The sequence below is a fragment of the Amphibalanus amphitrite genome, unplaced genomic scaffold (genome assembly GCF_019059575.1).
Source record: "Amphibalanus amphitrite isolate SeventyFive unplaced genomic scaffold, NRLGWU_Aamphi_draft 000025F_arrow, whole genome shotgun sequence".
NCBI classification, from domain to species: Eukaryota; Metazoa; Arthropoda; class Thecostraca; order Balanomorpha; family Balanidae; genus Amphibalanus; species Amphibalanus amphitrite.
The window spans coordinates 159520-186581 of record NW_024881521.1 but is presented as its reverse complement, the minus strand read 5'-3'; the positions used below and the strand labels follow the sequence as shown (position 1 = coordinate 186581).

The window sequence follows — 27062 nt, the reverse complement described above, 5'->3', positions numbered from 1 at the left end:
AATATGTGTCGCGACATAGCGCATGTTTTTGGTAGGGACGCTCTCAATCAAGATGGGTATGCATCCGAATGATGCACCTTAGTGCAGGAACTTGGATCGGACAGGCATTGATATTTAACATCGTTGACTCATGTCGGAAATGCAAGAAAATATTCTTGAGTCATGGATATTGTAGAACATCTTTATTCCTGGTCAATTTGAGCTATTATAAGCTTTGATTACAGGGACAACCAGTTATGTCGACCTCTGTGGCTCGACTCCGCGTCGGGTGCTGTAATCTAGGCTTCATTTAGCTCTGTGATCCGATTCAGTAGCCCTGAACTCACATCCTGGCCGTGGGGTGTGTGAATTATACACTGAAGGCGATTCTCCAAAGGGTATCAACCCCGGCCCGGCTCCGACCGGGCACATTCAGGGCGCGCTCCTCAGCTATGAACCGTCCGTCATCTCGAAGACGCCGCTTTGTCGGTCGGCTGTGACCGCCATCCCGGTCCCATTGGCCGGCCGCGTTCCTTCTGCCGTCGACGGCGGCAGTTAATTAAATTCCCACTGAGCCGGCCGCGGACGCGCGCGCCTTTATCCCGGGCGTGTTTGGGGACCGGGTACGGTGCCGGCCGGCGCGGGCCGACGGCTGACCGCGTCATTGTGCCGCCGTCTCCGACACCGCGCCCGGCACCGTCACGTTGTCTCCGACCGGCCCGCGACGGCCGCCGGACAGGACAGGCGGTCACCCGCGCCGCGCCCGATAATGGACCAGGGCGGAAACGGTGGCCGTTCCCCGCCCGGAACGGAACGCCGCCCAATGGGCTTAGTTAGGGCTTCGGGCCGAGATGGTCGCCATCGAGCTCACCTGAGCGATTCATCCACTGACCGAGGTCAACAACCTGCTGTCGTCCAAATGGGCTTCGATATCATGGACGAGACATGCCAATTGCCCGATGATCGGAAGTGATGCCACTCCGCAAAGTTACCGATATTTTTGCTAAAAGTAATATTCAGTGCTGCAGTTGCTATAACATCGTCCTGACATCTGTAACATTGCAGAGGCAAATACCAAGATTTTTTTTCTTCAGTAACTTCATTTGGAGCATTTCTATTTGAAACTGTGCGCTTTTTTGTAACAGTTCTGATCAGTTGGGGCAGATATGAAAAAAAAACTTTGAAAGATACTTGCCATGGCCACATACCTACATACATTGCATCCCATTTGTGACAATAGGTATTTCGATAAGCCGGCAGGCGTATCATTCGATCACTACTTGTTATTTCAGATGCTTGAGTGATTTGTTTCTATGTGGCATTTAGATTGGGCCACTTCGGATGTTCAGGCCCTGAATAGTTTGATCACGAGGGATCTAAGTCTATTGTCCTATTTTCTCATAGCCTCGCGAGCCATTGCGGGCGCTACGATATCTGCTGTGAAGGGCATTCCATCTCGCCGCGACAAATGCCGATCGCGCCCCGATGAGTTCATTTGATTCATTTCATTGGGGCGTCCTTCGCCGGTGGGAACGGCCGCCGGCGCTCGGCTCTCAGTCGCAGGCACTGGCCGCTCAATGGCTCTCCATTGACGTGTGACCGTCAGAGGCGGCCCCACACGCGTGCCAACTCTGAACTCCTGTCTGTCGGCCCGCACATTCCGTCCAGTGTCGGCCTCACTCTCCGCGCACTGACGCCGATACAGCTGCACACACGCGGAAAACACCCGCCAGTCGCCGCACCAGGAAGCCCATACGATGGGCGCTGAGTGGCGAGACTTTACACCGACGGCTGATTTTGACGCTCGACCGAGCAAGTTTACCAACGAGAATGCATATGTTTCTTCTACATGGGTCTGCTGACAATCATATGATTTTGAGACAAATAAAACACATTTTGAGACTAACACCTTATTTTTTTCACCTTTTTTAATATGACTGCTAACTGACAAAACGATCTTTATTTTCAGTTGCTACTCGTTGTACACAAAAGATAAGGCATGAATGTTTGATAACCCCATCGGAATTTGGAGCCTAATCGACTTCTACGTGTAGTCCAGGCTCCCACGCCTGGTCCAAGCTCTCGGACCACTACCACACCTAGCGCTAACTCCAGGGGACCACTCCCACACTTGTCTGGCCTCCTCTCCAATGTCGCCGTCCGTCAGTTGTGTTGTCCGTCGGCCGGCAGGGTAAGAGGATTACACTGGCGCGCACTGTCGACCGTGACGGATGACGGCCGTGACGCCACGCAGACCGTCACCTGCTCAGCGTCACCTATAGTGACGTAGTCACCTAGATCAGCGTTAGCGGTGCGTGTTGGACAGAGGTGCGCGACGGGACATTGTGTGACGCGGGACAGAGACTGGCGGGTTTGGTGAGCGAAGACTAAATCCTCCTCGTCCATCAACTGGTGACTTACCGGCCACGGGCGCGCTAGATGGCTCTCGATAATATACGGCCAAAGCCTTTTCCATTATTGTTCTACTGTTATCTATAAGGGGATATACCTACAGCAAGTAAATATCAAAGAAAAATCATCTTACGACAAGGCTGAGAGCGACTTATCTTAGATTTTCGCGTTAAGTCCTGCTGACTTAAATCTAGCTTACCTACAGTTACCTGTACAGTATTTAGCTACCTGTAGTTAGCTAAATAAGTATCGACAATCATTTTTTCGTGCATTGGAATAACTAAAATAGGCTGCAAATGAAATATCTGTAGATGCGAAAAACGCATAAACAATCGCAGCGGTTGGCTCGCAGTTTAACGATAATGCCTGGTCTTTCATATCTATCTTAGGCTAAGCCAGTTGGCTCCGTCTCCCGCGTCAGAGTCACCAGGCTCATCCAGTCCGTGTGAGCGTCTTTATACGGGTGCTCTGATCGCGGGTTGGGCACAAATTGTCCCGTCATTCGGAGCCCACATCTCCATCATCCCGGGCCTGCCGCTCCACCGCCGTCCGCCCGCTCCCCCGACCCCATCCGGTAATCAGTCGGGGCAATCAAGCCGTGATTTCCGCCATTGTCCGAGGGCGCCAACCCGTCCGCAGACCTGTTCAAAAAGCCTCACACGGAGCCAATGACGGCTTAAACCGGGCAAACGTCAATAACTTCACCACACCAAATCAGGCATGGAATTGGACATGATCTTTCTAGAGAACAAGCTGAACCAACGATGCCACAAAACAGCCGACTAAACAAAAGCGGAACTCTTGAGACCGCTTGGCGCTTACTGAACCACAACAGCTATCGCGCAGATAAAAATTGTATCAGAATGTCCATAAAACGCTTCAGGAAGGAAAAACATTCAGACGAGTCTATTTTAGCCTATGTAAGTTCTCGCACGGCGCTCACATATCTAAGACGTGCTGAATCATATCCCGCGCGGGGCTGGGGTCTCCAGCCGAACGCGCGGGGCTGGGGGGGGGGGGGTAAATTTTACCCCCCCCCCCCTGTTATCTCCCGAACTAATGGTCCGATTTGGAAAATTCAAACGCCAATCGAAAGCTCTCATCACGAACTACTAAAAACATGTACTTAATTTAAAGTTTGAGGTCAAGGTCAAGGTCAGGTCAAGGGTACAAATTGCAAGTTTCTACAGTATCGACCTTGCACCGTAGTTGCCGAAGAATGGAGTCATGGACTAAGACTGATCGCCCAAAACGTGTTCTTAGGCTACCAAGACAATATTCTTTGCATACAATATCATTCAGAGGTCAAGGTCAAGGTCAGGTCAGGTCAGGTCAGGTCACCAAAAAACAAAATATAGAAAAGGGCATGTGCGACACATGTTTTATGGGTCATTTTACTCATAGAATTCAATAGGCACACTCAATAAGTGATATAGACCACCTCTGGATGAATTTCAGGTCGAGGTCAGGTCAAGGTCAGGTCAAGTGAGGTCAAATTTTGAAGTTGGTTGTTAAGGCCTAAAAAGGTGTCTATCTGATGCCGTTTTTCACGGCGAATCGAATGGTGCTATTTTTGTTTCCGTACGAGGTCTAGAACTTCCAAAAAAGTCATTTTTCAAAAAATGTGTGTGTCGTGACGTCATAAAATTTTGAATAACTCCCACATTTTTTAACCGATTCTTCAAAAATTTGGTATGTAGGTGCACATAGACCACTTCTCTGACATATATTCCGGTTTTTTCGATAGACTCAAAATTTTGGATTTTATAATGATTTTCCCAAAAAAGTCAGTTTTTTTAAAAATTTAGGCCAAAATCCAAAATTTTCAAAAAACCGAGATAGCCATTTGATAGACAAAGTAAAATTACGTATAACCTTTTTTGTTATGTCTTGATTCCTTTAAAAATGAAGATGTTAGCGGCGTTTGAACTTTTGCCGTTTTTGAGGCGAAAATGGCGAACATGACGTCACTAAAACGTCAATTTCTCAAAAATTTTCCGACGGATTTCGCTCAAATTTTCAGGGAACGTGTCAAATTGATGTAAAAAAAGGTACTGAAGCGCCGCCGTTTTTGAGATATCGCAAAAATTCGCGAGGGGGGGGGGTAAAATTTACCCCCCCCCCCAGCCCCGCGCGGGATATATGATATATATCGGAGCTCGGATCCCATTCTGAAAGCCAAATCTCGGAGCTCACTTGCATGCATTTCCGGAGAAACTACAGCGGGCGCCGGGCGGATATTCCGTGAGAAACAGCAGTGGATCGATCCCCCATGAGGGCAGGTATCCGACAAACTGTAGGAGCCTCAAGGCGGCTTTATAAACCCCAGCGAAAACGGACTTCTCTGAAGGCCTGGGAGGCTGGGGAGCTGGAGGCGATAGGGCGGAGGTGGTAAGCGCCGTGAGAACCTCTCCGTGGTGCCGTTTTTGCGCCGGTAGCGGCCGGCGCTGACCCGAGTGCCGGCTACTGCCGCCGCCGCCGGCGACTCCGCTGCCACCTTCCCACGGACATTTGCATAGCGGACGCCGTGCAACCGCCGAGGCCGATAACGGATGGCCGGGCTGATCGGTATCAGAGCAATAACGAGCAGCCGGCGGCCCGGAGCGCCGTGCACCGGGTCAGAGGTCAGCCGCCCAGACAGCCGCCGCTGCACCGCATCAGTCAATGGAAAGTCGTGTCCGATACTCGGGCTACTTTCCCCCTAGTTAACGACCGGATGGTGCATAAAGATCTGCTGAGTGTATGATTAATCCATTGAGGCTATGGATATTGATAGTATCGTAGAAATGAAATATAAAACATTCAGCAATTGAGACTGCAGAGCTCAGCGAATGGTGATTCTTTCCTGCATGTAAAACACGGGATGCTTTTCGTTTTTTACTAGGAGCAAGAAATAACAAGAAAATGACAAGAAAATGACAGGAGGAATTCAGTAGCTGTGTGACCCAAGCACGCCGAGGGAGTAAGTCGGTAGCCGAGCATGAACTCAATAGCCCGAGGTGACCCCCGACAGCTCCGAGGCGCGGAAATGCTCGCTGCAACGAGCCCATCGTGTCTATCCTGGTGCCGCCGGGTGTTACCTGTCAGACTCGGCATGGGAACCGATCGAGGACGGCGGACCGTGCAGCAGTAGCCTCTGGGTCATCCGAATGCCGCTCCCACCAACATCATGGCCATTCCGAGGGCCCTCATTGCAAAACGTGAGGGCACAAGACCGGCCGCTTTCGGTCCTGATAAAGAGTAGTTAGTGCAGCATGCCATTATGCGTATTGTTGACTTGTGTTGGGTTTTCGTACCTATATGACCAACGGCTGACTATGTCATGATGAAACAGGCAACCAGCTTTGGTTTAGTGTTATCATCACACCCGCCAGGTCATCTTTCCTGGCTCTTGATCTACATGAATTGACTCGGTAGTTGAGTTCAAACGAATCGGTGCGTGTCTCTGACGTGTTCCATTATATGCGATACAGCACATGGATCCAAAGATCGGCGGCACCTGCCCTCGCTGTAAGGCTCACACCAAACCCACGCCGGCAGACCAGACCAGACCAGACCCAGTAATCACCGTGGCAGGTGCCTCGGTCTGGGCCAGGGCACGCTGGAAAGCCGCTGTGATTGATCAGTGATATTACCCAGGGCCCAAACAAGTGCGCCGCACAGCGCAATTACTCGTGCTAAACTATACGGCTCTATAGAGCAGTTACCATCAATGAGCCAATTACTGATGGCCTGTTTCAGGTTTGAACGTTAAACATCACTCGGTGTCGTTTTTCGAAGGGCGCTGTTACTGTTCAGTTTTCTCCCATTTTGTCTCGTTTCTTGCGGATAATGTACCAGAGTGATCACTGTAATACACGACCATTTCGTGTGCCCGCTTAATGGTGTCTGGGCCATTAGAGGCAATGGGATTATTTATTATCGGGTAAAAGCGACTGATTCCAAATGTTACACGAAGTCGTTGGCAGGTTTAGCGGCTTTGGACATATTTCGTTGGAAGCTTGGAAGATTTCAAGTCCGGCGGTCATCACTTGTGCGTCAATAGTACAGACAGTACAGTCTATCTTTAAAAATAAAAATCTTATTATAAACATCATCAAGCAGTATGTAAGGTCAAGCATTTTAAAGTGTAGTCATCAAGATAAGCATAATTCCAAAAACCCATACTCATAAATTAGTTTATGCAGCTGTATCTATATTCTGCTCATATTGTTATTCATATTGTTTAGTAGATAAGTTGCACGCATTTAGTAGAAAAAAAAACACGGAACAAATAATGCATGGACGCGTTTCGATTATTAAATCTTCATCAGCATGATATAATCAGGGGTGTAACTTTTACTTTTGAGATGGGGGTGCACTTGGTGATGGGGGCGACCTTCAATGAGGATAGGGGCGCTTCCAAGGTGCATAAATGGTGCATACATTGTACATTAGCGTCGCCACGGGGGGACAAGCGGGGCAGCTTGCCCCCCCCCACCCCCGACCGGGCTCCCCCTGAGATCAATGCAGATCCGATGAGATTTTGGGGTCGGCAAAAAAATGGGGGTAGTTTTCATGAATGGCTGTAAAGTCAAAATCGGTTGGAGTCGCGAGTCCCAACCAGAGTCGGAGTGAGAGTCGCCAACATTTTCAGGACTTCGACTCCAGATTCGAACATATCAAAACTTCGATTCAATCCATGTCTTAGCTGGTGTTAGCTGAATTTTACACTCGGGTTTCACCAGTCTAGCACGCTGACACGAAATTTTAGTGTCAAGACCTAGCTCGAAAAATTCGGGGTTGGGTTGGGGTCGTTTCCGACTCTGGCCAAAGGTCTGTGACATGTTCAAGTGCCGTTAAAGTACCACAGGGCTAACGAGGGCCGTGCGTAGGCTCCTAAAAGTCCCACTGAACTCTAAGAAGGGATCCCACGCTAGCTTCCGAGGGACCCAAACTGACCTCTGAGGGCCCTCAGGCCGGCACTTATGAACACCACTACGATCTTCCACCGCTGATTCTGAAGGCTCGGGCGCAAATCTTTGAGAGCCACTTTGGCAGTCCTTTGGCAGTCCTGGGGCCTCCGCCGGTCTCAACAGCCCCATATTGGCTTCTGAGGGTCCATCGGTGTGCAAGGGGCGGACCCATGGTAGTCTCTGAGGGCCCTTTCGACTTTGATGACCATCCTTACGACAGGCCTATGAAGACCTACACGGGCCTTATCATAGAGGGGCCACGTGTGCCTCTGAGCAGGGCTGCGAGGTCGGGGTCGGAGTCGGTCGGAGTCGACAGCTCTGACCGGAGTCGAAGTCGGTTTTGGAAGCCGGGGTCGGATTCGAGTCGAAGGCACCGATAAATCCATCACGGAAACTGAGCATACTAGAATATGGATTTTTAGAAGGGCGAACCGATTCCCTGGATCATTTGCAACTCTTTTTTCTGGATAAGGTTTGGGATCATCTGCACGGACCCGTCCGAGGGAGGGAGGGGGAGGGGCCCTACAGACCCATTGTATCCTTCCCATTAATAGGCTCTACCCTGCTAAACTAACGTAACGGGTAATGCGTTTTTAACTGACGTAACTGATTTTGCCCAGGAAATCCTAAAAAAATACTTTCTACATTTCATAGCTAGAGGAAAAACTGCATCACCATTGCATTCCTCGCGCGCCATGGCGCGTCGAGTGACATATAAAACGTGTAAGTAATGACTATAGAAAGGCATGATTAAAGACCAAATTGGATTTTGCCCCCCCCCCCCAACCGAAAATCTCTGGCGACGCCTATGGATGCAGATGAGTCCAATGGTACAAAGTTGGGTATTATGAAATAAAATTGAATTCGTTTGCACGAATATCAATCAATCAATTTAATTTATAACGAATGGCATTTTACTTTTTTATTCCAACCTCTTATAGAATTGGGGTGCCCTTTTTATGCTCGTCGACTGGCGAGACCCACTTTTGCTGGAATCACCCTTTTCATTGGGCGCCCTTCTACTGCTGGGGTCGCCTCTCCCTCTCTCCTGCTGAGGTCACCCCTCATTCTGCTCGGCGAGACTTACTTCTGATTGGCGCTCCTCCTCTGCTGGGGTTTCACTTTTCTGCTGGAGTCTGACATTTCCCTTGCCGGGTATGCCCTATTTTTGCTAAAGGCGTCCCACCACCTCTGCTGGGGGCGCCCCCGGCCCCACTGCTGCTGGACGAGCCCAACTTTTGCTCCAGGTGCCCCTTTTGTATTAGGGCGCCTCTCTTTTTTAGGCATCCCTCTCCCGGTAGGGCGCCCCTTTCTGGTGTGGCGCCCCTTTCTGCTGGGAGCGCTCCTCTTCTTCTGGGGGCGCCCCACTACTGCTGGACGAGCCCAACTTTTGCTTGAGGTGCCCCATTTGTATTGGAGTGCCTCTCTTCTTCTGGAAGCATCCCTCTTCTGGTGGGGCGCCCCCTTTCTGCTGGGGTGTCCTTCTTCTGCTAGGGCACCCCTCTTCTGGTGAGGCGCCCCTTTCTGCTGGAGTCGCCCGTGTTCTACTGAGGAAGCTCTTCTACTGGGCGAATCCATGCTTGAGGTGCCTCATTCCTACTGGGGGCGCCTCTCCTCCGCTGGGGCGCCAGTCTTATGCTTGACGATCCCAACCTACGTTGGAGGTGCCCTACTTCTGCCTCGGGCGCTCCACTTTTGCTGAGAAAGTCCCGCTTTTGCCGGGGTGCCCCTTTCACCCATTTTTGGGGGACGATACGACTGGACGCTTCCCAAGCCCGCAAGCATCACGACGCCGGTCACGAGACGGAATGTAGCCGGGAAATCACCCTCGCCATTTGCTCAAGAGCTTATCGGTGTCGGGCGGCGTGTGGTGCGCCGCTTAGCCTATGGGGGTGCACTTTGACGTGATGGGGGTGCACTTTCAGGGGATGGGGGTGCACCTGCACCCCCATACATATAGAAAGTTACACCGCTGGATATAATCACAGATAAAACAAGATATAGCTTGTCTCTATCAGTATAAAATTGCTGCTTGCATGCGTTTATTTCATAGAAAACTAAACTAAATAGTCTGAATTTAGCTGAAGCCAGTGATGTAACGCGTCAAGGTTTTATTGAACGTTTTCAAGGTGCATCAGAGGGGTGCGATATATGTATGATGACGTACCTAACCTATGCTTAAAATAAACGGTTACTTTTAACCCATACAGACCAATTCCTGTTCCCCCAAGAAGAGATAATCCGAGAATGCCGGTAACTTTAAATGAACGTACCTATGTAAACGTTTAGTCTTACCAACCAGTATAAAGCCTAAGCTACACTAGCATGAATTCCGACGTTTTTTCGGTTTCTGCGGGATTTCGGTTCGCGTCGTCAAGTTCGCCTCATAGCGAATGCATTGCGCAAGTTACACTGCCAGTCTGGCGTCCCGTGGAACGAAAACCCGCAAAAACCGACGAGTCGGAACCGAAAAAAAGTTCAGAGTTGTGAACTTTTTTTCGGTTTCTGCGGGATTTCGTTTTAGTGATGAATGATTAGAAGTGACTTGTTGCTAATAATATTGTGACGATGGAACAGTTTCAAATGTGAATAATGAAAATAGTATAATTCATGATTAAAGAAGACAAGATGTGTTTCAAAACTCGTCATTCTACTTCAAATATGATAATTATAATTAAGCTGACAAATGATTATGATCGAAATAATGTTATTGTTAGTTGTAAAATCTTTAAAACAATTATTCAATTATAATTTTGTTAAAACACGATAAAATTTAACATGAACAAACAATTAATTTGATCACTTATCCATCACTATGCTATAAACAATACCGTCCACGCGGCGGCCGCTCGGAACGAAAAAACGCAGAAACCGTAAAAACGCGGAAACCGAAATCACGCAGAAACCGAAAAACGCTGATAGTGTAGCCTGAGCTTTACGCCTTTTGGGGCGACTAACGGAGCGAGCGAGAGGGTGGGTCTTGCACGTGCGAAATTTCGAGGGGGTACCTTCAACTGACTTGTGCACGGCACCCTACTAACCGGTCTCTAGCGATGTGCCAAATTTGAGCGCAATCGGCCTAGCTGTTCTCGAGATCTGGAAGCGGCACCCTGCACGTACGCACGTGCGAAATGGGTCCCAACCGACTTTTGCACGGCACCCTACTAACCGCTCCCTAACTATACACCAAATTTGAGCGAAATCGGTCGTGCCGTTCTTGAGATCTGGAAACGACCCCTGCACGTGCGCACGTGCAGCACCACCCCAACTCTGGCACATGGATATGCAGTGCGTAGTGGGTGCCTACCTACATGCTAACTTTCAGCGCAATCGGCCCAGTAGTTACCGAGATATTGCAACAATTACAAAACTGACACCTCTTCGTTTTGCACGTGGCACGTGCATAAGGGGTCACCCACATGCATCGGGAATAGTCCAATACTTGGTAGAAGGAATGAAGCTACCCTACAAAAATTACTGCGTGTAAATCGGTCAAGTGGTTGCTGAGATATAAGCCTCGCAAAAGCGTCCGCACGGCCGGCCGGCCGGCCGGCCGCTCATACTCAGAAATTTCCGTTATTCTACGTAAGACTCCGCTCGCTTCTCTCGCTCCGTAATCAATCGATATGTTAGTTACTTATTCATTTTTTCTTTTATAATTCCAATATTCTCATATACCGGAATATATACGAGCTATAGGACATGGGTACATAGTTACATACCTCGCACATACCTAGCTACAGGAAACTGTACCTAATTATAATAAACACAATGCGGTTGTAAAGTTTGAATGGTGTGAAACGTTCTTTAGAGCATGTTGTTTTTGGATTTGTTGTGGATGTAAATGGATTTGTTTTTGGCTTCATTTAGCTATAAACAAAAAGCTACTATTCCATTTTATTTAAATTCAATACCGGAAGCTGCAATGCAAGCGTCTTCACGTGTTCTTTTGACGACTGAAAATTTGCTAGCCTCTGTTTTAAACAAAATCCATTGAGGGATATCGGGGAATTTTTCCAGTTTGGTAAACGTAGACGAATTTCTTTCAAATATATGGACTTAAACGTTACGAATAACTTACGTGCATAAATATTTTAAGACGGTAAATTAAAGGTGCGGTGATCAGCCTTCCACACCATCGGGAACAATGAGCTTGAAACGGCAAATACGCAGTGCAGGAGTTCGATCCACCGACCATCTTCTTCAGGGCGCCGATAGACGATCGATGAGTGGTGACCGACCACGCTCTCAGAAATCTTTCAGAGGTGATGCAAGGTCGACCAAAAGTCAATCTAGGTCGTCTGTTCTTGATACCAGGTCACCCAGAGAGCGTTTATCTGGCGACAAGTCAAATGACGACCTCCACGAAAAAACGAAAGAAGCCCTTGGCAATTTAATAGTGCGAAAAGATGAATTGGAATCAAAAGGCATAGAGACAGAAATAATGTATAAAGAGCTGATGAACTGTGTCTCGCCCTGGCGCCGAAAGAAATTGCTGCAAGAATCTGAAGAATCGCAGGCAGCTCTAGACGACGCGTTAAAAGCTGCTGATGAGCTGCTGAAGCAGTCGAAAGAGGCATTCGATGTAAGAATTGTATTTGCTTGCCTCCGGTAGAGTTTGCCTAGGATGTTACTTTTATGTTGCATGAACGTTTTTCACCAAACACCGACACGAACAAGGATAACGAACCAAATGACCAATTTGTCGTAAATATTTCACAGCTGCAAATATAGACGAGCTTTGTGACAAGTGCAGGTGCATCTTTTTATGATTTTACCCACTCCCCATGATACACTGATGGACAGCGTTTCCTTCAGAGCGCATTGTAAAACGACGCCAATGTGATGTCTCTTATTTTCTTGCAGGCCTACCAATCGCTGAATGACAGCAAAAGGAAAGATGCCGCCGCCGGCGACCTCTTCTGGAAATCCAAAGTGATGCATAAGACGCTGACGTCCTGCATTCAGGTGGCCTGCAACGCCGAAAGTGCCCGCGACCAACTCGCTTGGGCCGACAAAATGAGCAAAATCATGAACTCAATGATGGCAATATTCCAAATACTTGATGATCTAAAACATCAGCTATCAAAAGAAAGGTAAGTTTGAGGCAGAAGTTTGATGTTCACCTGAGGGCCATTATCTTTTAACAATTGCTGTGCATAAACAACACAGCTGTGACGTTTTAATCCATTGTTAAGTCTGTCACCCAGCTTGACTGTGGGTGCGCCCGGTCCGATCGGCAGGGCGCTGACCAAGTCGCTGACCTCACTGGTGCAGCGCGAGGACGGCCGGCCGCTCGACCTGCGCACCGTCACCGGCCGCGGCGACGAGGACGTGGCGCTGCTGCTGGCGCGCGCCGGCGCCGGCGCCGACCGGCCCGCCCAGTCCGCCGACCTGTTCCCCAGCCGCTGGAGCTTCATCAGCGGCGGCCGGCTGTCGCTGCTGCTGGCGGCCGGCCTGGTGGCCGCCGGCGGCTACTGGGCGGCCGAGGCCGCCGGTCACCGGCCCGCCGAGCTGCTGGCGCGCCTGCTGCGCTCCTGGGAGCGCCTGCTGCTGCCGGCGGTGGCCGTGGCCGAGCCGTCGTGGCTGGAGTCGGCCCAGCTGTGGATGGTCAGCCTGTTGTACAGCCTCGTCTGCTGGGTGCCGGGGCTGTGCAGCGAGGCGCCCACCAGCTGGACGCCGCTGGACGCCCTGCTGCGCCCGACCGTGTAGCTTGCCTCCCAGCAGCAGAGCTCGCCGGCGGCTCCGAACGCGCGGTCCCCGTCAACGTCAAGTCTGAAAGCTACCGAAGTCCCTGTCCATAAACTGTTTCTAATAATGATGCAAATTGATCTAGGTAAAAATATAATTTCTCAGTACGACAAACCTACTTATCTCTAATTCAGAACAATGAAAACGAGTTCACGTCGCACGAACTACTGCCTTACCGGGATCTTGCCACCGGGGTCAAGTGACCAAGTCGAAGCTGTCGAGTCCAGCGTAGGGGCCGCAAAAACCACTGAACGGGCTCTCAGGACTACGTGGGCCCCAACCCTCAAGAGCGATATGTAACTTCCAGGGCTTATGAGGACATCAGAATCTTGTGTGGTGTACTCCCTTGGGTCAATGGTAGTAAATGCACTACCTATTTTGTTCAGATTTTGTTACACTTGCTCGTAAGCGCTAGCAAATATGTACCGTTCCGGGCCAAAGTGATGATTCCTGGGAGTCTAGGACCATCAATATACGATAGGTTAGGTATAGGTACGTACACTAAATGCGTAAAAAAGACGCTATGCACTTGATAGTCTGAGCTTCAGCCAGCGCTGCCAAATCTATTCTACGGCATTTGTAAGACTGGGCCCTGGAGACTGAAGTCGAATGTCAGAAACGGGCCGTCAGAGGCCGGCCAAGGAGCCGGTGTCGGTTTTGTGACTCGCCGGCATGCAGGGGCGCGGGAACTACTTTCAAACTGGGGGGGGGGGCACAACATAATAGAGATCAACCTAGGGTGCCCCCAAATCTAGTTTTCTCACCGGTTTTAGGCCACTTATTTTTCATCACTTGGCTTTTTCAGCAAAAAGAAAACATTTGCAAAAAAGTGCGGTATTTCGTCTCAAAATTGTGGGGCACCACCCCCAGAGTTGGGGGGAGGGGGCAAGCTGCCCCCCGGCTCCCGCGCCTATGCCGGCATGAGCCCCAGGAGCCGAGATGGACACTAGTCAGTAACAAACATCGACAATGACATCCAACATCCCGCAAAAGAGCCGGCGTAGGGACATCAGAGGGCAGCGCAGGGCCATCAGATGCCAGTGCCAGAGTGGGACCTTCAAAATCCGGTCGGGCCTGATCAGTTGAAGTTCTCACTCTCAGAGACCAGCATGAGCCCCAGGAGCCAGCACAGAGCTCCCAGGAGCCACCACAAGGCCCAGTGGAATCGACATGGGCCTCCCTCTCGAGGAGCCGGCGTAGGGTTCCTGGCTGAGAGCCGGAACGGTTCCCAGAAACCTGTGTGGGTCCCCAAGGCCAAGACAGGGGCCTGGGCCCTGGGGTCTGCGGCCTTGCAGAGAGGCTGTCGCGGGGTCAGGGTCACAGGTCACCTGCAGGGCTGGCGTGTGAAACCCGAAAGCCGTTGAAAGTCCCAAGAGCCGTCGTGGGGCGTTTGGAGGCCGGTGTAGACTGTAGGCCCAGAGTCGTGCTGGACCTAGCTAAGAGCTATGGACTTCTAGCCTAGCAGCCCGGTCACAAGTCACGGTTAATCGGGCCTGGAATCGGGTCGGACACGGACGGGTCTCTTAAAAGAGGTAAAGGGGATTTTCGGGGTGCACGAAGAAGACAGCTTTGCGCCCCCTTGTGCACTCCCTGTTTGGAATGCTGTATTCAAGGCAATAGCATGGGTGAAGGAGAACCTTTCATCTTTGGCCATCTCAGGGGTGTAATTTTCCCAAAATGATTGTGGGTGCCCAGCTGTAGGGGTGCCAGGCCGCTTAGGGGACGTAGGGGCGCCAGAAGGTTACAAGGGCGCCGAGAGACCATGACAAGGGCGTCATTCTCCCAGAAGGGCGCCAATAGATTAAAATGCTATATGATCCAGGGGCGCAGAGATGTCAGAAGGGCGCCGCACAGTCAGTAATGCTAAGTTGGTGGGGACGCAGGGGCCCCAGACGGTTACGAGGGCGCCGTGAGACCATGAAAAGGGCACTATTCTCCTAGAAGGGCGCCGAGTGATTGAAAACCACATGTGGTCCAGGGGCGCTGAGAGGCCAGAAAGGCGTCGAACAGTCAGTAGTGCTAAGTTGGCGGGGACATAGGGGCGCCAGACGGTTACGAGGGTGCCGTGAGACCATGAAAAGGCGCGCCATTCTCATAGAAAGGCGCTAAGTGATTGAGAACTCTATGTGGTCCAGGGGCGCTGAGAGGCCAGAAGGGCGCCGAACAGTCGAGGGGCGCCGAACAGTCGAGGGATGCATGGTGGACAGTGGCGGCGGAAGCAGGGGGGCAAGGGGGGCAGCTGCACCCTAAAGCTATGGAAAGGGGCGCCTCGAAAATCTGTAGAGGAGGCAGGAAGTTAAGAGGTGCGGCAGCCATAAAGCTGAGCAGTGCGACACCGCAACTGATAAAGGCACTTGTGACACGAAGATGGTGGCAATGACGTGGGAAAAGTATCTTTTGATATGCTAAAGAGTGGAGGGCATCATCTGAAACAAAGGCAGATGCTGCCGACCCTGTCGAATATAATCTTGCCAGGCGATAAAGGCTAGGAGGGCGAAGCCACTCGAGAAGCGCGCCATGCGGAAGAGGGGCGCCTGCATGCGAAAGAGGGGCGCCTGTGTGTGGGACGAAAAAGAAACATTTATGGAGACGTCTTTGAAGGCGATAGCCTCCGAACGCCAACACGAACATATGAGGGCTTATAGCGTTGCAGGCTCCATGCGACAAAAAGGGGCGCCTGATGGCCGATATGCGAGAGGAAATTAGTTTGTGTAACATTTATCGGGGGCGGTTTGCCGTTTACAACATATGAATGTTAAGGGAGGTCCGAGATTGGGGCCTGTAAAATTGCACTGTCCGTATGGGCGGTTACACCCCTAGTGCTAGGGCGTATTTTGCGTTTTTTTTACTGGGGAGATGATTATGACCAGGAATAGCACTCTGCAAACTTCTATGGGCGCCTGTATAGGGGCGAAACTAATTTTCCAGTGCAGGGACGGCCATCGGCATTGTGGGGCGGCATTCATTCCACTGGGGCGTCTGCCAGTGTTGAAGGGCTGGATTCATTTCAATGGGGCGCCCGTTGGTGTTGATGGGCGACATGTATCACCTGGGGCGCCTATCGGAGATTGGGGCGGCATTAATTTCACTGAGGCGCATATCGGCGTTGACGGGTGGTATTTATTCATCCGGGGCGCTTATCGGTGGTATAGGCCGGCATTCGCTTCACTGAGGTGCCTATCGGTGTTTTAAGGCGGCAGTAAATCCACTGGTGTCTGGGGCGCCTACCGGCGTCGAAAGGCGACATTCATAATTCATTTCACTGGGAGGCATATTGGTGTTGATGTGTAACATTCATTCTCCTGGGGCGCCCGGCAATGAGGGGGCGGCATTTATTCCGTTCCCCTGGGATGGGCCCCTATCGGTGTGGAGGCGTCGCCGTCGTATTACTTTGAAATGGGGGCACCTCTGGATGGTAGTAGATGCATTCATTTCGCTGGGACACCTACCAGCGTTGATTGCCTGTATTCATTCATTTCGGGCTCCTATCGGTGTTGAAAGGCGGCATTTATTTCACTGGGGCGTCACAAACCTGCTACTCCCACCATAAACCTCAGCCTATTCACTTCACGTTAGCAGTAACTAGAAGTCTCTTAGGGGGGATCCATAGGGGGAGGCTTAGTCTCGGCATAGTCTCGGGTATCATTGCGTCGCGTCGGAGCGATTAGAAACCGGGTTCTAACGATGGAAATTTCGCAGCTCTAACCAACTTGCCGGGAGGACGGATGCAACTTAAACGCAATTTAAATGAGTGTGTGTTTTTTTTTTTAACAATTCTCTGTCACCGAGCTAGTGTTATGGATTCGGCGCCTTATTCACTAGTCCACACGAAGGTATTGGAACCGTGGAACTCTTTTCGATATGCCTTATTCGGAGAATCTTATGATATGGTAATGAGGTTGTTTCTAAACGAACATTATGAAGGTTACATTTACGCTATGGAATGTACCTAACTATTTCTCGTTACATAAAAACTGTAAATTCTGAACGTGTTAACAGGTACAACACATTGTCAAACGTCTCTTCACTGTTTGTGTTACTACAACCGTGTATATGGTAAGGGGCGCCCAGCGGGAAGGGGCGCTTCAATATCGTTTGCACCCCTATCCTAGAATACCTTCCGCCGCCACTGATGGTGGACAGACAAAGGGCGCGAGATGGTCAGGAGGGCGCCGTTAGACCATGAGAAGGGCGCAGTGCTGTCAAAAGGGCGCCATTCTCCCAGGGCGCCGAGTGATTAAAAACGCTATATTATCCAGGGACGCGAGGCGGTCAGATCATTGTGGGGGACATATTTCAGGACTGTGGGTGCATCTGTCCCCAAAAAGAGATCTGCTCTTCTGCCGCCACTGATCAGTGATGGTCCATTAGAGTGAGCCTTAAAACTATTTAATCATTCTTGTATTTATACATTTTATAAGCAATCGATCCATTCAACATGCCATTTTCATGTATTGTTTTTCATTCATTATTGTCACAAAAACATCAGTCTTCACCACTAATTCTGTGACATCCGCTGAGATTTGTCACAGGCGTTCCAATTGGAGACGAGCACCTTTGGATATGCCAATGAGCAGGCCTGATGCTGGCCATGCGATTCTCGGGGCATTGGATTGGTCATTGAGTGCGTGGGCGGCGAGGGTTCCCGCCCGCCTCGCGCTGACGCCTCGCACACGCCATATTTCGCCGCCCCCAATGGGCGTGAATGCCGCCATTGGGTGAAAAGTAAGTGAAATAACTTATTTTATTACATAGAGCATTTTCATTGGTTGCTTTGTGTGCAATTTTTTATTTAATGGGAAAGTAACGGAATCGCGTAATCTGGGATTCCTGAGAAAATAGTCTGGGTCTCAAAGCTGAAGCGGCATGATTTGCGGCGGGTATGGCGTGGTCGAGATGGCGTTGCGCGTTGATGGTTATAGGGTTATACCTAGGTTTTCTGTATGTAAGTTTATCAATACATATGTCCAAATCCAAATAATTTACAGTGTGCTTTTGCTGTTTGATCTTTACCCAATCCTAACCAATTGGCCTATCACTATCAGACAATGGCCATGTTCTTCAGTTTTTGTTGCGACTTGTGTTCAGAAAAATAGCTCAAGGAAATTTAAAGCCATTGCCATTTAATGCTAAAAATCTTTTGTTTTCCAAATTTAATAGGATTAACAAATTTGACCAATAATTTGCAATTTCTTATGTCTTTATTTGCTGTTTATGGGCAATTTAGAAACTGCAATGCTGGTATTGCACTGCCTATCATTGGGTCTTGATATGTGAATAGGTGTTCAGCTTATCCATTGCATGTTTTCCCTCAAGCAGGCAGATCTAAAAAGGTGATATTAGACACCGCTGGATGGGTGTTCGTACTCCAAATGAATTTGTTATAGGCGAGTGATGATGTGTTGCAACTTGCATGATAATGAATGAATTCTCAAAATTCCGAAAACATATGTGGTCTCAAATCATTTTGCACTGCTGGGCAGTTCAAAGAAAACTTTTCACTGGCAAAATTACCAAGGTTTCTTTCTATTTGTAATTTGGAGGCTGCAGGGGATTCTAATGCCCCCCCCCCCAACACAATGGCAAGTCAAGGCCATTGATGCCCCTTGATCTGCCAGTGCCCCCAAAGCTGTAACATCTGATCATTATGGTTGATTATCACTTCAATTAATTTGGAATGTCATCAAATAAGTAAATGATAGGATTTGTATCTTTTTTCAATATTTAGGGAAAAGGTGTAAAATAGCGTGCTTTTCTGGATTTGGAAGTAAATTTTCAATACCTACTATGACCTCACTACAGCTACCATGCTTGAATGGTGTACCTAGAAATTTGTGAATTTATAACCCTGACATTTATTTATTGCTGCAACATTCTTGATTCTTTAAGGTCTGTATGATATTATTACCCCAGTTGCACAACATTTTTTCTTTCAATTGCTTGTTTTTCATAGCTTTTCTGGGTTATTTGCATTTTTGTCAACTCATATATCATATAGGTCTTGAAAATTTTAGAAATAATTCAATAATTCCATAAAAATTTATGTTTGGATGTAATTTAATCAAATATTTTTCCAATGTGGTGTTTACAGTTAAACAGAAAAGTTCTGTTTTTATCGCCCTAAAGTGCAATGGACACTGTACAGCCATAATTCTGCCAAACCAGGGAAGTTGAGGGACATGTGCCTGTCAAATAACTTGGAGTGGAGGCGTGTATATGGGGGAGGGGGGGGGGGGGGGTTTGCACCTGATAGATGGCAACAAAAGGTACCATCAATTTATTGTTTTTATAATACATTTTTGCACCACACATTTACCCTTCAACACATTGTTTTGATGATTAACAAAATTAGTGGACAGTGGGCTCCAAAGTCCAAATGCTTTAGCTGTTTGTTAGGTACCCAAAAGCAAAAATTTATATTTCCTTTCAAATAAAAATCGAACAGGTCACAGCTTCCTACATTCGCCTTGCTATGGGGTCTGTATGGATACAATTTAATCAAATCTTTAGGTACCTACCCATTTTGCATATGGGAGCAGGCAATTGACATGCATCAAATCAGCTATGACTAGTTTTTTTTTTGCTCTGGTGAGTGTGAGGAAACATTCTGAAAGGTAAGGTAGTGAACATTGTGCTTTTCAAAGCCAGATTTTGTGACCCAAACCATAGTCATGCTCATGTGTTATGACTCATGAGTCAGGTTACTGACCCAACCTATTACCTACAATGTTGCAAGTGAACCTCTGCAAAGTCCTGCATAATTCAACCTTGCAATGCATTCAGTGTAAGGTAATCTTTCACAGGAAGATGAAACTTACAGCTTGCATATGTGATATGTCATGTTTGTCATAAAAGTCACCTGAGATCAAATCAGTCATGTGATCTCACCATTTCACACAGGTAAATGGTAATAGGATTTCATAGAAACTGTTATTTTGGTGTTTGACACAATAAAGACAATCTCAACTCAAACACATGAAATATCCCTGTGCAGTGTACACTCGTTGCAATCTGAAATGGCAAACTTTTGCATTGATCACCTTGTGTGACATCATTCATGGCGTCACCAAACCAAAGAATAAGGGCGCCGATGACATCTAAAGTCCGAGAGCCCAAAAATGACTAATGATGATCGTGAAAAGATAACAATGGGCCCAGAAGTGCATTCCTAATTGATTGACATGAATCATGTGTGCATGACCCTTTCAACCAACTTCGTGACCTGAGTGGCTTTGACCCGACCTTGGGGTTGACCTGAGGCCAACAGTAACACCCTAAGGTAACTTTAACCAAACATGATTATTATTCAACGCGCCTGCCCATGGCGAACACGGCAGTCATAATCGCGGCCCTGTAACCATATTTGACAATGTTGTTTACTCTAAATCGAACTACTACATTGGAGCACTTACCCGCGCCGGGCCGGTGCTCCGAGACTTCCGCGCCGGGCCTGGGGGGATTTCTGAACACCCCCTTCTAACTAGGCTCCTGGGCCACGTAGCGACACGCGGTAAGCGGCAATCGAAAGAACGTCCAAAATAAGGACGAAAACACTTGTCATTTTTTTGTGTCAGGTCAAAGATCAGGTCACCAGAGGTCACCAAAGGTAAAAGATTGGCTATTTCAACATTTTGGAAACTGCCAACGGCTAACTCGGGAACCGATAGAGCTACAGCGCCGCGGAAAAGCGCATTCGATAGCCCTTTTAGCGCTCTTTCGCTATTATGTCCTCAGATTTGACCTCAGATTAACGGTTTATCCCCCAGAGGACAAAAACTCGTAAAATAGGTAGCCGTTTTTACGAGAAGTGCTTTTTCGGCAATAACTTTTGACTCAAAAGAGCCACGACATTATTTTTCCCGGCATCGTGTTCTTTTCGTCGAGACGCTTCGAATGAACTATAATTTGACCTTGAAAGGTCAACTTGAAAATTTGACCTCAGGTCAAGGTCATGACCCGGCCGGAAAAGGTCATGTTGCATATCAGTCGATCTGCATCGTCGAGCCAAACACATCAAAGGCATTTTCATTGCTCTAGCATGCCTCTATCAGAAGTTATTAGCGAAAAACTGTTAAATGCTATTCGTGACCTGAGATGACCTCGGGGACATAACGAGGGGGCACAGGTGCCATTTTCCGGTTCAGGGTGTCAATTTTACTTGCATCCCGATGCTTGAGATTGTCCAGAACGGCGTTCGTGCAAAAGAGACGCTTTTCAATTTTCTCCCATTGACTTATAGGTAATGGAGAGGCCGCAAAATCGACCTGACCTTATGTCACCGATATCAAAATTCCGAGATATACATTTTATAGATACTGTTACTCTTATCAATCGCTGATAGTTTCAAGGCAATCATTCACTCGGTGTAGCTATGACGAGCATTCTATATTTTTTTTTTCTGAGGTGAGGTGACTGGTGACCTAACCTTGAGCGACCTGGGTCTGAAGTTTTCACATGTGCGGAAAAGATGCACGAACAGGTGTGCCAAAAAGCGCCGCCGTTTTTTAGATATCTGCGAAAAACCGCAGGGGGTGTTCAAACATCCCCCGTCCCGGCGCGGGTTAACCTGACCACGAAGGTCACCAATTTACCTGATAGGTACCTACAAATCGAGGTCAAATCACTGCATCTTGTAATGATACACCCCTCGTTTTTTTTGCGTGTCTAGTTCAATTGGGGCGAAGGGGGGGGGGGGTCTACTCAGAGGCTGTGCCACCGAGGGGTCATGGAAGTCCAGACCCCTCCCCCAATAATTTTACTTCCATAGTGCAGCCTAATGTGTAAGAATGTGCATGTTCGTGTCTGACTCCCCTATCCTGAGAACGTTGCGGAGGTCCCCCTCAGCCAATGTAGAATGTAGAAAACCAAAAGGTCCGGTGGCAGTGAAATCCTGTTCCTATTCTGCAGCTGTGAAGAGTTCTCAGATCCTCATAGTGGTTCTCATCATTGTGGGATGTCCATTTGTGAGGCCAACACTTAATGTTTAGGCATCATCTGTGATGAATCAGTGATGTTTTCATCTGGGGTCAAGTACCGTCATGTAGTGGCCTAGTATACCAATGCCAGTGATTTTTCATTTTTTCCCTGTCACACCGTCTGACAGTTGGTTTCGTGCAGGCCACCCACCTGCACTTCCCTTTCACCATTTTACAGTGAAACTTGGGCATCAGCTGGACTTAATTGGCTACAATACCACTGAGTGACCCAACACTCAACACAATACTCAACTTCAACTTCAAAGAATGGATGGCGGCGGGAACATCCGACCTCGGCCTGGTGGACGGGATGACGCCGTCGCTCGTCGTCGCAACCGAGAACCCGTTCTTCCCAGGTAATCACATCATGTTGGTATTCGGGCGGTGTTTCACGGCCGCTGCTAGCACGCTACCAGCATACGTGGCTAATTCGGTTTCCATAGACATCAACAAACTCGGACGTCCCAACATTGATGACTTGACCACAAACTATGACGTCAGCCCGCGAAACGCGCCGGCAGCGTGGTAGCAGCGTGCTAGCAGCTGCCTTGAAACACCGCCTCGGAAGATTGTTTAAACTTTAACTCACTTTTGACCTTAAGGTCTTATTTTATTGTTAGTGACATTACGTTGCAATGGGCAATGACACAAGGGGAACTTTCAGGTTGACAGAGGTGGACGACGATGAACATCGGCTGCCTGCGAACCGTAACGGCACTCGGAGGAGCTATTCTCCCTCTGCAACAGACATGTTATCTATGTCTGATCCTCTACCCATTTCCCGTCCTAACCTGCAGCGTCCTGCGCGTAAAGCTGCATCTGAGCCTCCAAGTGTGCTCCGGTCAGGCGACAACCCTACGGGAAGCGACGCCACGCATGCGTCTGATAAAACAGGTAACCACTACTCTCATGTTTTTACATAACATAAGACTACATTAACATGATTCAGGCTGAAGAAACTAAGGAATTATAACTTGTTTTCTATCATCCTAACATTGAAAATTTACTGCACATAAAAATTGCGAAAAAATTGTCAAAAAGGTTATTAAAGTTTTAGGTGTTTTATTGACAGATCGATCTCATCAAGAGCCATCCGATGGACCAAACCAGAGCCTTGCGACCAGCAGGCCGTCCGACCCTACTTCATACCTCGAGTATAATCTTGCCGATCTCAGCGAGGAACAGTCCTACACCACCGCGGTAGGAATGTCAGAACTTATGGTGCTTGGTTTGTTTGTGGTGCCGGGATTCGGATCATTTTTCTACGTGAAGGCACTATTTTAATTATATTCGAACGTGATTGTACTGATACTGTATATAATTCACAATTTCGCGTGCATGTAACCAAGCTATACCTAGTTTATGACGTGGAGTAATAGGGAATCATGGGTGACCAATATAAAGATGTTCAAAGTAATAATCCCTGCAAGTTGGAAGTCACTGGGCGAATACAATCCTGCATGCATATCGCCTGGCTTTTGGGGAGCATTTGTACATGAGAAAGTACCGCACGCTGCTGTCGCCATTTCGTCGAGGTATAATTGAGTCACTACACGTCGCCCCTTCAGTCGGATGAGCCGGACTGGGTCCCGCGTCACGAGCCCATCACTGCCGTACCCGAGGACTCTGGTGACCAGGCCGACTCTGAATCATCCGACACGGAACCTCAGCGGCGGGCCTGGTTCTGCAGACGTCCGGGCTGCGGCCATCTCAATCCGGGCAGCGTCCCGCTGTGCCAGCTCTGCAACGCGGTGAGACTTACAGGGACCCTCCCACCTTCAAAAAGGTTAATGAATTGGCATGAAAGTGATGTCGCTCTGTTCAGAAAGAGCGAAACCGAATATCTACCAAATTTCATCTAACAATATTCACCGGTTTTCAAGATATTAGACTTTTACTTTTGTTTACTTTTTGGGATCTCCGCTGTTCCTAGCGACTTTATTTGAAAGTGCGGCACTTGTTGCGCGCAAAGCAGCATACACCACCGCGTGCTACCGAACGTTTTAGTAAAAGATTTAAAATCGTTAGATCTGCGCTGACGTCACACCTTCAGAAGGGGCATTCTAATGGATTAGCCCCTCTGAATCCAAGTGCTGCAACTTTGAAATTAGATATTTTCGATTTGAGGCATTTCTCGATCTTGTGAGTGCTCAAACCGGTAATTGCAAGCCAGGAACCACATTTTGGCTCAAAACTAATGTTAAAGTGGGATACGGGAGCTTTCGAGTCTTTACATTTGTTGTACGTAATTGGACTCTGTGCCAAGTCAAAAACGCATACCTACAATAAAAATAGATGCTTATGATGGAAATAACACTAAAATAGGGGTTGATCTTGATGTTTCGTCTTTGGCAAATAAAGCCAAGAATGCTAGAACGCTAACGGCCATATTCTAATTCGGCAAGTGCCTGATTGGTGACCAGCTGCTCTTTCAAAATGATGCCGATATCGTTCGAACATCCACTCATCAACTAAGCGATGGACTGCCCCCCGCCCCCCGGTGCACTTTCAGATCCATCAGGGAACATGAACGCTTGTTTGTTTGCAGGGTCGTCTTCTGGGGCAGCCGATGGCTGAAGATGGGGCGGCGAGAGGCGCCCCGATGGAGCCGCCTCACCGTGCTCGCCGGGCCAGCGGCGACCTCTGCCTGATCTGCCGTCAGAGGCCGGCCGACCACGCCTTCCTGCACAGAGGCAGGCGTGGGAGGCAGGAGGCGTGCCGCGCCGCCTGCGGCAGCTGCGCCGAGCGCCGCCGCCGCCGCCGACAGCCGTGCCCGCACTGTCGCCATCCCATCCAGATGGTCATCACAATAATTCGCCACTAAGATGCTCGCGACCGCGGTGAGTTAAGTACTGAAATAGGCTGGCTGCATCATGCAAACTTTTTATTGATCCATATCAACAAGCAGAAACGCAGCAGTAGATTTGAAACATCCGTCACGCTATGGAACGAAGTTACCAAACCATTTTAACTTTAAAGAGATTGCCATGGAGAATGCAGTTAACATAAATATTTTACCATAAGTAACTCATAAATGGGCACATGATGGCGACACATCAATGGGCACGTGGGGGCGACATATCCGACACCTTGTTATGGGCGCGATGTGTTATGCTAGAGATCGTACCAATTTATTCCCATACCAGATCAGTATTTCCGATGCTAGTTTGACGTATTTGTCTCGTTTCGAGATGCACCGAAGGTTGCATACGGTGATATATTTACGGTTGACTCGTTCTCTTTTTTGCTTTGTTCAGGTCCCCAGGTGGTCCGGAGGTGGGAGGACGGCAGCCACCGCTGCGTAGGACCCGATTTTTCGTTGTATTTAGCGTTGATTCTGTTGATCATGTATTCGACATCAGCACCCGTGTCGAAGCTATATCAACGAGTACGAAATGTGTATCGTACTTACATTTGTGAGATCTAAAGGTCATCGAGGGGCGCGGCATTCCGCTTGTCATTCCTCTGTTTGCGCGAGTTAGTGATAGATTTCGCGTAGCACGTGTGAAACTTTACAACCGTAAGTGATGGTACGGACATCGGTTGCTACCGCATGGTTCCGTAAAGCTAGTGCGTTAGAGCTGCTCCTCTGCTTAGTATGCTGGTAGCTTTTGTATATGTCGCCCTGGCGTAGTCTTGCCAGCGCCCGGCGAAATGCCGTCCTGTGCGGTGCCTTATCTCCGGAGGGATTTTCGTAAAGTATGGGTAGGACATGGCTGGCCCGTTGGTGCATGTTGTATGTACGCTTGGACTGGCCAGCGCGCCTGCTGGACACGCCGACGGACGCCGCCTTCGGCAGCTCAGCGGGTTGGCCTGGCCGGCTGACCCGCGACCCTTCCCCTTCCGGAGAGAGCGTGGATCGACCGATGCGTCTGCCTGGTGGACGACGCGGGCCTCCGAGTGGTATGTACGACAGCTCTCACAGGGCCGCTTCCCGGGTAATGCTCAATGGTACCCCAGTATCTTTGACTGTAAGCTTGTTTGAACCGAAGTGGGCGTCATTTTAGCCTTTTGGCGTATTTTCCACACCTTCCCATACATTTAAAGTTTGACACATTGTTAAATGGATTTACTCAACCACTTAAAGTATCTATGGTCCTAGATAATTTGGTCACGAATTTAGGAGTCATCAATTCAGGCGTGCCTTCTATTGAGGTGGTACTAACGCCTGCGTTTACAGGTCATCGTGCTTTTGTGATCCTAGTCAACATGATCCGTTATCCTAGTCATTGTTATTTCTAGTCTGAACTCTGATATTACACAAGTTCTTTCATTGTGTTGTTACTGATTGATTTAAAATATAAAATGAATAATAGCTTTTTATCGATGAAAACAGAAAAGCTATGTCATTAAGCATATTGAATGTACATATTTTACACGTCTATATATTATATAAACCAAATATTGTAAACTAGTTTTTGACTACAAGGAGATGTCTAGAGTCGATAGATTGTAATATAACAATCTTCCAAATCTTTCAACAATCTTTCCAATCTTTCTTTCTTCAACAATCTTTCCCCACTCCATAATCCCACTTCTTCCTGTGATACCTGCTCGAGCTGTGTAGAGTGTAGCTCAATGTAACCAAATATGTTCTCTGGTCAGATGTGGTCGCGTGCTGGATTAATGCTGACATTGAAACTGGCGATGCGCTGTTCTGTGATGGTACAACTACTGTGACGTCCGTGGTCCAATTATACATTGTGTATGTGTGTGTATGTGTCATTATGTATGTGTCAGTGAAACTTGGCTGTGTTGATAATGAACGCTTGACTTTTTACCTTTGTAGCGTTGAATAATAATTGCACTCGCGAAACTTGCGGATGATTGTCATTGTGATGCTATGGTATGTTGATCTGATGAAAAAAATATATTCCTTACAGGAATGAAAAAGAAACCGTCTTTGTCATTGCGTTCCGCTGTAGTTGGCGATTGCAACTTCACTAAAATTTCCTTAAAGCGTTTTTTTTTTTGCGAGGACTTGGCGCCA

At 48.5% G+C, this 27062-nt stretch overlaps 2 protein-coding genes across 5 annotated transcripts; both read left to right on the top strand.

Moving 5' to 3' along the window:
• The first annotated feature begins 11138 nt into the window (after positions 1 to 11138).
• LOC122393665 lies at positions 11139 to 13211 on the top strand. Its single transcript, XM_043389901.1, has 3 exons — positions 11139 to 11931; positions 12213 to 12442; positions 12590 to 13211. The coding sequence occupies exons 1-3, from the start codon at positions 11494 to 11496 to the stop codon at positions 13056 to 13058; spliced, it is 1137 nt and encodes a 378-aa protein (XP_043245836.1). The 5' UTR covers positions 11139 to 11493; the 3' UTR covers positions 13059 to 13211.
• A 4392-nt stretch (positions 13212 to 17603) lies between these two features.
• LOC122393651 lies at positions 17604 to 26969 on the top strand. 4 transcript variants are annotated; one of them, XR_006258732.1, is made up of 7 exons: positions 17604 to 17822; positions 22215 to 22428; positions 22870 to 22966; positions 23145 to 23272; positions 23641 to 23823; positions 24621 to 24912; positions 25330 to 26969. XR_006258732.1 is itself a non-coding variant. In XM_043389874.1 (7 exons), exons 2-6 carry the CDS (start codon positions 22340 to 22342, stop codon positions 24894 to 24896), a joined length of 906 nt encoding a protein of 301 aa, XP_043245809.1. In that variant the 5' UTR covers positions 17726 to 17822; positions 22215 to 22339; the 3' UTR covers positions 24897 to 24912; positions 25330 to 26969. The 4 variants fall into 4 exon arrangements, 3 of the variants coding, with proteins under 3 accessions (XP_043245809.1, XP_043245826.1, XP_043245817.1); XM_043389874.1 differs by having other exon boundaries at positions 17726 to 17822; positions 22737 to 22966; XM_043389891.1 differs by having other exon boundaries at positions 17792 to 17822; positions 22251 to 22428; positions 22737 to 22966.
• The last annotated feature ends 93 nt before the right edge of the window (positions 26970 to 27062 follow it).

Bases quoted from the DNA above. Each gene is read 5' to 3' on its own strand.
- LOC122393665 (XM_043389901.1), top strand. From the start codon at position 11,494: ATGAGCTTGAAACGGCAAATACGCAGTGCAGGAGTTCGATCCACCGAC. The intron at 11,932-12,212 runs GTAAGAATTGTA...ATTTTCTTGCAG, and splicing joins AGTCGAAAGAGGCATTCGAT to GCCTACCAATCGCTGAATGA. The intron at 12,443-12,589 runs GTAAGTTTGAGG...TCCGATCGGCAG, and splicing joins CATCAGCTATCAAAAGAAAG to GGCGCTGACCAAGTCGCTGA.
- LOC122393651 (XM_043389874.1), top strand. From the start codon at position 22,340: ATGGATGGCGGCGGGAACATCCGACCTCGGCCTGGTGGACGGGATGAC. The intron at 22,429-22,736 runs GTAATCACATCA...GGGAACTTTCAG, and splicing joins CGAGAACCCGTTCTTCCCAG to GTTGACAGAGGTGGACGACG. The intron at 23,824-24,620 runs GTGAGACTTACA...GTTTGTTTGCAG, and splicing joins TGTGCCAGCTCTGCAACGCG to GGTCGTCTTCTGGGGCAGCC.